At 54.1% G+C, this 10,135-nt stretch overlaps 2 protein-coding genes across 2 annotated transcripts; one reads left to right on the forward strand and one right to left on the reverse strand.

Annotated features, from left to right (window-relative positions):
- Window positions 1–2,367: 2,367 nt before the first annotated feature.
- VDBG_05106 (conserved hypothetical protein) lies at window positions 2,368–4,782 on the reverse strand (the record flags this gene model as incomplete). Its single annotated transcript, XM_003003947.1, has 4 exons — window positions 2,368–4,032; window positions 4,090–4,188; window positions 4,256–4,373; window positions 4,439–4,782. 4 exons carry the CDS (start codon window positions 4,780–4,782, stop codon window positions 2,368–2,370), a joined length of 2,226 nt encoding a protein of 741 aa, XP_003003993.1.
- Window positions 4,783–5,944: 1,162 nt separating this feature from the next.
- Window positions 5,945–10,053, forward strand: VDBG_05107 (calcium-channel protein cch1; the record flags this gene model as incomplete). Its single annotated transcript, XM_003003948.1, has 4 exons — window positions 5,945–6,558; window positions 6,795–7,497; window positions 7,551–9,923; window positions 9,982–10,053. 4 exons carry the CDS (start codon window positions 5,945–5,947, stop codon window positions 10,051–10,053), a joined length of 3,762 nt encoding a protein of 1,253 aa, XP_003003994.1.
- Between the last annotated feature and the right edge of the window lie 82 nt (window positions 10,054–10,135).

Here is a 10,135-nt window from a genome sequence, read left to right on the forward strand (position 1 = left end):
CTCCCACCAACACTCTGTTGTGGGGCGTTGCTGGTAGCAGCAGGTCGGCATGGCGGAGACTGGAGCTGGTGCAGACGTGGATGCAGACGCACGCACTGGCTCACGAAGGAGACGATTCCAAAAGAAAAGGATAAGCTGAGGTTCGGTTCCCGGGTCGCATGGCACGCGGGGCGATGGAGAGGGTACAGTTGACGGACAACGTGGGAAAACCCTATCTAGTGTACTGCCGCATTCGGCCGTGCATGGATCCGGGATCACAAGCGATGTCATGGTTGGGGAACAAGGTGGGGGGGGGGGGAGAAGAGAGGTGATGAGGTAGAGCGAAGGGGGGGGGAAGAGGAGGGGCGAACGGCACTTACTGGTCGACCTTGCCATGCCGTTCCTGGAGACAGCTCGCCTTCCTGGCAAGGCCAACCTAGTCCAGCCCAGCCCAATCCAGCCCTACATAGGCCGTGTGCTATTTCCCCAAGACATTCTTGATGGACCTATATCGAACAATCCTCACGAGTAGGGTTTTCCCACGTTGTCCGTCAACTGTACCCTCTCCATCGCCCCGCGTGCCATGCGACCCGGGAACCGAACCTCAGCTTATCCTTTTCTTTTGGAATCGTCTCCTTCGTGAGCCAGTGCGTGCGTCTGCATCCACGTCTGCACCAGCTCCAGTCTCCGCCATGCCGACCCTGCTGCTACCAGCAACGCCCCCACAACAGAGTGTTGGGTGGCAGTCGACAGAGTAACACTGTACACCCCCCTTCCAATGGCGTTGTATTGTCAGCACTTTGCGACAGCAACAGAAAGAACAAAACAGGGTTGAACCGTGCTAGGTTAATGGGAGCAATGACCAGCAACGCCACTGAAACCAGAACATCCCGCGGTGGCAGTGGCAGATACATCGCGCACTGCCGCGCCAAGGGAGGGCAACAACCATTCGGAATATGAACAACGGATTGAGGGGCCTAGTTGCGGCCCAGGGCCCTGGAGCCTCTCTCCTGAGAGCGGTTCCCCGTGTGCCCTCTCTCCCTTGCTCCTCCACCAGTTCGCGCGTGCCCGGTGGACACACAACTGATCCGACAGAAACATCAACCGGGCCTGTGCGGCAAACAGCCGTGTGGTTGTATTTGGCGAGCTGGATTAATATGCAGCTACAGGCCCAGTTTCAGGGCCACCCTGCCCAGTGCCAGATCATTCCTGGTATTGGTGTCGGCTACTGGTGGCTGCTGTGAAGCTTGTCTTGAGCCCCGACTAAGGTGCCTCGGATGGAAGTATTCCACGGCAGAAGTGGAGTGGAAGCAGCTGCCTCACGCCTATAGTCGGCGGTGGAATCGACAGTGACCCATGTGGATGTCATGGACGCGCGAACAGCTGGGTCGATGGACAGTTGGAATGTGCCGAGCGATGCGTTTGTCGTGGTGCTGCCGGAACCGTTGGTGGCGTCGCCCACGATTGGTCAACCTCCAACCATCTCATGTGGCGCTTGTCTAGGTCCATCCAAAAATGATTGTTCTGTCCCCCAGTATGTTTTTTTTTATCATTTGGCGCTATCTCGCAGGTTGTGGCGCTTGCTCTGCTTCTGACCCGTCTGCCTCCGCCCTCTGTTCATGGTGTGCCAGGGCCATCATGTGTGGCCAGCCAATACGCCGGGACTTGCATTGTGACCTGGCCGATGACAGACCTAAACCAGACATCTTATTCGTCCTTCATCCTTTGGCCCACCTCCTGGCCCCTGTTTCGTTCATTCATCAGCCTGCTTCTTTCTCCCTGCATCCCCTTCCAGACCCCTTCCATGGTGGGTTCTCCCTTTTCGATTCCATTCATATCTTTCTCAATAGGATATATGGGGCCCCATTATACAGCGAAATTCAGCACCACGTCAGACCATCCTGGCAATCTCAACCGATTCACCTGAGGCGTAGCGGCCGTCATTTGCGGGAAAGCTTCCACTAGACACAGTGATTTGCACGCTTGGTTGGCTTGTCCCACCGTCTTGTCCACGCCTGACGTGACATGGCGCCTTCGCTACTATTACCTCAAACCCGAGCTACCACCGTACCTGCATACTCATCGTCAATTCATTCTGCTGCCTACTGAGTGAGCATAGATGCGTAGTACAGCAGGTGCTCAATACATCTGTATTGGTCTCTGCCTAGCTGGCGCTGCTCAGCACCAGACTTGACTGGGCCGCACCTTGACGTCCTGCATCCTCAAACCCCGCATAGGCACGCTGTCTAAGTTTGCCACTTTCTTGTCCTGCCGGTCGTTGCTGACACCCATTTTCCATTCGTGCTCCTCCAATAATGACCTGCAAGCCAGGGAGCGCAGCCTCACCGCGCCCTCATATGACAAGTCTAAAGTATTGTGACAGATGCGTCACGAGGCTCGAAAAATATCGGAAGGTTGTGGTCGAGCAGGTTCCGCTTGTTTCTCAGGGGGTGTAAGAATTGGCTGCTGGGGGGATGGTGCCAGTGTCATTGCGGGTGGAAATACGGCAGGCACGCTGCTGGTTTTGGAGGAGGCTGATCGGGGTCGTGGTAGTGGGGCTGGTGATTGTTTAGTCGGAGAGAAGCCGGATTCAGTTGAGGGCAGCGTCGAGGCATGTGCCGCCTCTACACGTTTGCCTTCCTGGCTGAGAATCGGGGTCGCGAGTATGCTCCGAGAAATAGGAGAAGACAGGCCATCAGCCGGTCGCATCGGACTTGTCGAGCCCCGTAGCATTGGGGTTTCGTTGACTGATGCATGGTTGAGCGGCGGGAAGCTCGTCGCCGGAAGGCCGTCTGATTTCGTCATGCCCGGGGTGACAGGTACTGGCTCGGGCTCAACGTGAACGGGTGCCTCGAGATCAGAAGGTGTCTTTGATTCGTCTAGGTCTTTATCAGTGACTGCCCTGGTACCGAGTTCAGCCTTGCTGTCAAACAAGTCGACAGCAGGCTTCTTCTTCTCTGCGGCTCCTATCGAGGACTGTTCGAAGTCCGGTGCGGTATCGAGAGGCGCATCGGTGCGTGGGCGGTTGATCTTGAGCCGGATGGTGGTTCTCGCTTGTGGGTCATCGTTTTTCGCCCGTCGGCAGGACGAGCAAATAAAGTGAAAATCAGACTCTTCGGCTTCATCTTCTCGCACTCCCACGCATTTGCTATGTTGCCAAACATTGCACTGCTCACATGCAATGCTATGAGTGCCATCGTCCACTTGCCCATACACTCCACAGACACAATCAAAGATCCAGTCGTCCCCCTCATCCTCGTGATCAAGTATCTGGAGGGCTTGCTTCGTCCTCAAAATTTCTGCGCGTCTTTGCCGATCAGACAACCTGCCAGGTCCTTGACTAGCACTGCGGCTATCTTCCGAGAGGTTGGAGAGCTCGTCTTCGTGCTTGAGGCGACGTGCTTCGCGGTCTTTGAGGCGATTCTCCCGGGAAGCCAGTCGCCTGTTGCGTTCCGCCTCCAGTTTGATCTGTTTCAGCTCCGCTTTCCGAGCAGCGGCTTCTTCTACCGCTCGAAGCTGCTCTTCTTCGCGGGCTTGCTCTTCGGCGAGCTGCTGTTCATGCTTGTTGGCGAGGCGGCTTGACCGCTTCGCATTGACCATCTTCGATAGGTTGATGAGCTCCCTCTCTCGCTGGAGAGCCTTGCGTTTCCTCGATTCTTCTTGCTTCTCAAGAATGGGAAGAAGATGCTCTTCCAGTTGAGATTTGAGCACCTTTTCATTCTCGTCTCGAGTCTTGGCGAAAGAAGCAATCAGTCCACGTACGTCGTCGAGCGTGATGGCGACGCATTCCCACAGCATGCCTCCAAAGTCTTCGTCCTGGCGACCTAGCCCTTCTGATGCTCTTTTCGGCGCTTCAATCGGGTCATCTGTGTCGTCGGCCTCCACGCTTGTAGTGGTCCTGCGTCTCTTGCTGGCCCTACGGCCTTGTCTTGTGGTTTTCGTTTTCTTCTTGGGCGGTGTTGGAGGTGGCGCGTCAGTCATTCGGTAGACTCTATTGTCATCGAGCACGTAGTAGGTCCTGTCATCAGCATCCCAGCCAATTGGCTCAATTCTCTGTATAGCGAGTCAGAAGTTTGCGGGTTTGAAAGGAGTGGGTTGACAGAGACTGACCCAGTTGGTCTGTTCAACGTCTTTGGGCTCTCCCATCTTTTCCCGTAACCGATCAGGATGGCGCATCACCCATTGTGTGAGTTGTTGCAGTACTCGAATCTAAGCGCATGTCAAGTCAGACCGATCACGCCAAGATAGTAAAGGAGTCAACGCAGATCTACGATACCTTTGTCAACGCATCAAATTCTGCGAACTTGGCCGGTATTTCCTGTGTACCAAAGGGGTTCTTCTCGGGAGCCTTAGCCATGTACTGCCTCCTTGTGTACTCGTCAAAGATCTCGTGGCTGGCAAGACACTGCGAGTTAGTCGTCTTCGATTACAATCCGTTAAGATAGCACGTAGAACCTACGTAAGACCACGATGAGATGAAACATTCTTGAGGAGAGCCAGTCCAATTTCTTGAGGCACGAGCGAGTTGGGCTTTAGACATTCGGCCTCGATTTCCTGGCACCTGGTCAGTGTTGTTGTGGGATGGAAGCCGGTGTACAGTGGTGTGATCGGCTCGGCACGCAAGTGACCTACTTCGGTATCCAGCCGGTCGTCCAACTTAACGACCTTACCGAAAAGGTAGATCCACTGGCAGAGGTTGGCGAACTGCCACATGTTGCGGATGCGGTGCAGCAGAGGAACATCTTCATCCGCGACGACGTCGCCGCTGACCTCGTGGATCGCGCGTTTGCTGCTGGAGACCATGGTCATATATCGGAGGCAATGATGCGCGCACAGTCACAACGAGGATCTTGACAGTGAAGAGTGGCACAAGGCCGGTCTCTGTGTTGTCCTCTTTCGGCACACTTCTATATGCTTGCTGTGGCTTGTATAGTCGGTTCGTGAGGCGCAAAGAAGTTGCAGAGGCGTGTCGGAAGTCTGCTAGGAGTTGTGCGAATGAGGTTGCGTGTCGGGTGTGGGTGACCCAGGCCCGCGTTCTCGGTTCCGGCTGCCTGAGCAGAGTCGCAGTAGCGCAGAGGGTTGGGGAGATGGTCGTTAATTTAGACAGGTCCGTTCAATTGATCGCGACTTGCTTCTGATGGGTTGTCGGACATACGTAATCCGCATGGGGGTTTTCGTAGTTGCGTAAAGTCGATTTCCTACCAAAGATCGCTGTCAGAGCTGAGGCGCGGTGGGCGCTGTCCAAACGCGTTGGGAAGATACCTTAGAGTACTTTCGATTGCAGGGTTGAGGCACACAAAGATGTGTAGCTGACGGTACTGGAAGTCTGTAGGTTGGCTTGGGCTGATGGACTAGTGCGGCTGACCATGCAGGAATGGGAGTTCGGCTCTTGGAGCAGGTCCTCTGGGGAGGCCCTTGCACCCCTTGGTCAAGGAGGCCGTCCCGTGTCAGACCCGCACACTGTCTGTCACGTTTGTTGGCCCTCCTGCCGATCTCGTATCGCTGCAGGGGAATGTCCAAGGTTGCCAAACATAGCACCAGTGTTGCACTGTGCAAGATCCACCTGGAATGGTGGGAGGTCCAACGTCTCCCAGGGATTCAACAGGCACTGACGGATTCTCGAGCGAGCAGTTAGGTGTCGCATCCATCTCCTTTCCGTCCCGACACTCGGGAGCGTTGCAAGTCTGGACTCTCGCTATCCCAATCACTCAAAGCGACCACTCGCGATCTTTCCTTCAACGCGCATTCCTTTGGGTCCGGCCCGAACCTCTTCTGACATCGCAATCGCATACACGACGATACCGCCCTAGTACCGCAATGCAGCCCAGGACAAACCTCGGATGATATACCCGTCAACGAGTGCTCTCGATGCAGATGACTGGATCGTCTTGTTTCTCGCCGAGCATCTTGCCCCGACTCACCTAATACCCTGAACCGCTCAGCACTCGCTTTACAACATCTCGAAATGACATCTGCGTCAGACGAGCAGGTCAGCCCGCGGAGCAGCCATCTTCAGCCTCCGCCGGCTGGCCGACCCAACAGTGCTCGAGATTCGGCTACCACGCCGACTCCAGATCAAGCACCTGCGGGACAACCTGGGCTCTCAAATTATTGGCAACCGCCATACGCCGCTCGACCTAATGAGGGTCCCTTAGGCCCTGAATCACCCATTGATCCAACAGCGTTACAGTTTGCCCTCCCGCCCGAGATACACCAACCTCCACCGGCGTTCGGGCGAACATTGTCAGCTTCTGCCGACCCATACGATTCGCCAAATCCTTATTACGACGAGCCCACAAACCCGGACTACTTCGAGTCGGATAGTGTACCCCTCACCTCGCATGTCCAGCCCATAGCCCGATCATTGGGTGTTCGGGAGGCCGATGCACAGCCACGGGATAGCTTTCAGACCGTCTCCGACATCGATGCCTCTCCTTCTCGTGGCCGTGATGTCAGATCGCTTGGATATGACCTGGAGCCCGGCGCTGCTGGTCGCTTCAGTTACGGCCAGACTTTGACGCCGGGGGACAATAGGCGATCTCGCTCTCCTTCCACGTCGGAGGCCCTTCACCGCGCAGGGTCCATCATGCGGGCCATGTCACAGGAATTGTGAACATCAGTAGCGGCGAAGGAGAACTCGCTGACCATCGAACGTCATTTCAGCGATCGCGATCCCCGAGCGAGGACCGTAGACGGCAACAATACACCTCGGGCCACATGTTTAACGTGGATACGTCCTACCCCTCGCACACAACTCAACATCCTGTAGAGAAGGAACCCGCAGGCGGCTTCCTCTCCGTTGATCCGCATGTCAGTGTAGCCTCTCGACCCCCGATGTCAAACCCGCTCAAGGGCAAATCCCTGGGTGTTTTCTCTTCCAAAAGTATTGTTAGGAGGAAGCTATGCGACTTCCTCGTTCATCCATTCGCCGAGCCCATGATTCTCGTCCTCATCATCTTCCAAACGGTCCTCCTGACGATTGAGGCGGCCCCCAATGTCTTTGAGGACGGCAATGAACGGCCTACCACATGGGGAACAACATGGATCGATTATGCCATGCTTGGTCTCTTTATTGTTTTTACACTTGAGCTCGTCGCGCGAATAATTGTTTCTGGTTTCATCCTGAATGCCTCAGAATATAGCACTATCGACCGCAAACGAGGAGTGCGGGCTGCGGTCACCGACCAGTACAGAGCCCTATTTCAACCGCAACGTCAAAAGTCTGTAAAGGCGCCTCGCCAGATCAACTTGGGGCCGTCCGCTTTCGCCCGGTCTCTCACCTTCATGCAAGGGCAACCGGTCCCTCAAACGGTTGAAGAGCACCAGCGTTATCAGCTCGCCCGTCGAGCTTTCATGCGACACTCATTCAATCGGCTGGACTTCCTCGCCGTTGTCGCTTATTGGATCACATTTGTCCTGGCGATCACTGGCCTAGAAAGTAAACACCACATGTACGTGTTTCGAATGATCAGCTGCCTGCGGATTCTACGCTTGCTGGCTATTACGAATGGAACTGCCGTAAGTTGATGATGATTTTGCTCGACGTGAGTTATGAAAGCTGACCTGCCAAGATTATCCTTCGAAGTCTGAAGAAGGCAGCGCCGCTACTTGTCCGAATCGCCTTCCTCATCATTTTCTTTTGGCTTCTATTTGCCATTATTGGCGTGCAGAGCTTCAAGTCTAGCCTGAGCCGTCATTGCGTGTGGCTTGACCCTGATGCGCCAGCGGACCGGTCCAGAGCTTTTGTCAACGAGTTTCAGTTCTGCGGCGGCTACCTCAATCAAACCTCCAATGGCACCGAGCCTTGGGTATTCGCGAAGGACGAGGAGGACCTGGCAACTTTGGTACCCGGCAGTCTTGCTGGAAAAGGCTTCATCTGTCCCCGAGGATCAATATGCCTCCAAGGCAGCAATCCTCATGGAGGCACCGTGAGCTTCGATAATATCCTCCAGTCACTTGAGATGGTATTCGTAATCATGAGTACCAATACATTTACAGACATCATGTATTACACGACAGACTCGGATTACCTACCCGCTGCCCTGTACTTCGGTGCAGGAATCATGATCCTGATGCTCTGGCTGATCAACCTGCTCATTGCCGTCATCACGTCCTCTTTCCAAGTTATCAGGGAAGAAAGCAGAGCTAGTGCTTTCACCGTGGAGCGAGATCCACTCATTACACCAAAAGAAAAGGCGCCGCCGCTTCCCGTGTCTCGTCTACAAACACTATATGACAAGACTTCGTTGATATGGATCGCTGTCATCTCACTCGGCCTTATGGCGCAGTGTTTCCGCAGCGCCACGATGTCCAGTGGACGCGCCGCTTTCATTGATGCCGCTGAGGTCGTCACAACCCTCCTTCTCGACGTGGAAATAATCATAAGATTCGCGGCAGACTGGCGCAGATTCCACAGCACGTGGAAAAATCTCTTCGATCTATTTTTGGCCGTAACGACGTCCATAATCCTCCTCCCACCGATACGGAATGCAGGACAGGTGTACGCCTACTTGACCATATTTCAGATTCTTCGAATCTACCGAGTTGTCCTCGCTGTTCCAATCACAGGGAACCTGATTCGGCGGGTTCTGGGTAACGCGACGGGTATCTGGAACTTGATGCTCTTTGTCTTCCTAATCACCTTCATTATGGCGCTCTTTGCCGTTCAGCTGTTCCGCGGCGAGATTTCGCAAAAGGAAGACATATCGTTCTTCAATGTGTACAATTCTTTTCTGGGTATGTGGCAAATCCTGTCGAGCGAAGACTGGACCTCGATTCTTTATGAGGTGACCGAAACTTCGCTGCCCTTCGGTACGTCTTGGGTCGGAGCTGTCTTCCTGATTGGATGGTTCATCTTGGCCTTCTTGATTCTCGTCAATATGTTTATTGCTGTCATTCAGGAAAATTTCGACGTGAGCGAGGACGAGAAGCGATTGGAACAAGTTAAGGCATTTCTACAAAAGAAGGAACTTGGAAAATCATCGAGCAACCTCTCTTTATCCACCATTTTCTCGTTCGGCAGGGCCAGAAGAAAAAAGGATCCCCTCGACTATGGCCCAGCTATGATGGAGATGCTGCTCAAGGACGCAGTCGTCCGAGACTTCCTTGATGATTCGGAAGAGGCATCTCAAGGAACTCAGCACAACGAGAGAGCGCATCTTGCGCCCCGTGCAACTACGTTCGCTGTTGGGGACGTGAAGCCCGGCTTTCTCTCGAAGTGGTGGGGCAAACTTGTTGCGCGGATGAGTGGTAAAGATCCCAATCCGTTTTACTCAAACATACGCCTCGAGGGCACCAATGAAACACTCGATCCTCGACAGATGGCGCGTCAGGTTGTCTCTGCCACGTCGGCGAGACGCAAAGCCCAGAGAGAGTATCTCGCGCGTCATCCGAATTATAACAATTCCCTATTCTTCTTGACCCCGCATAACCCTCTCCGTCGTGCCTGTCAAAGGTTGGTGGGACCCGGCAGAGGCAGCGAGCGATTCGATGGCGTCGAGCCCAACAAGATCGCCTGGTATACTTTTAGCGTCTTCATTTATGCTGCTATCGTAGCGATGGTAATCATTGCTTGCGTCACGACCCCGCTGTACCAAAAAGAGTACCAAGAGCAGCATCCAGAGTTTAGTATTACCTTCTGGTACGTCTGGACAGACATGGCATTCGCGATAGTCTTTTTCGTGGAGGCTGTGATCAAGGTCATTGCGGACGGCTTCTTTTTTACGCCGAACGCCTACTACCGAAGCTCCTGGGGCATCATTGATGGTATCGTACTCGCCACTCTCCTGATCAATGTCGGTACTCTCTTGGCGAAAGATGGAGAGATATCCCGAGCAATCGGTGCCTTCAAGGCTTTGCGTGCTCTACGTCTCCTCAACGTCAGCGACAGTGCCAGAGATACTTTCCATTCCCTCATCATCGTCAGTGGCTGGAAAATCCTGAGTGTAAGTCGCCATCTCTGCCTCCGTGAGAACTTTCCTCTAATCCAGACTTTCTCGGCAGGCATCTTTCGTATCTATCTCACTACTAATCCCGTCGCTGTTTACGGCCTCAATCTTTTCAACGGTCTCATGATATCGTGCAACGATGACAATGATGGCGCTATTATTCGACTGGTCGATTGTTTTCGGCGAATTCAACAGCACACCTTTCAATG

Source organism: Verticillium alfalfae, genomic scaffold (genome assembly GCF_000150825.1).
Source record: "Verticillium alfalfae VaMs.102 supercont1.6 genomic scaffold, whole genome shotgun sequence".
NCBI classification, from domain to species: Eukaryota; Fungi; Ascomycota; class Sordariomycetes; order Glomerellales; family Plectosphaerellaceae; genus Verticillium; species Verticillium alfalfae.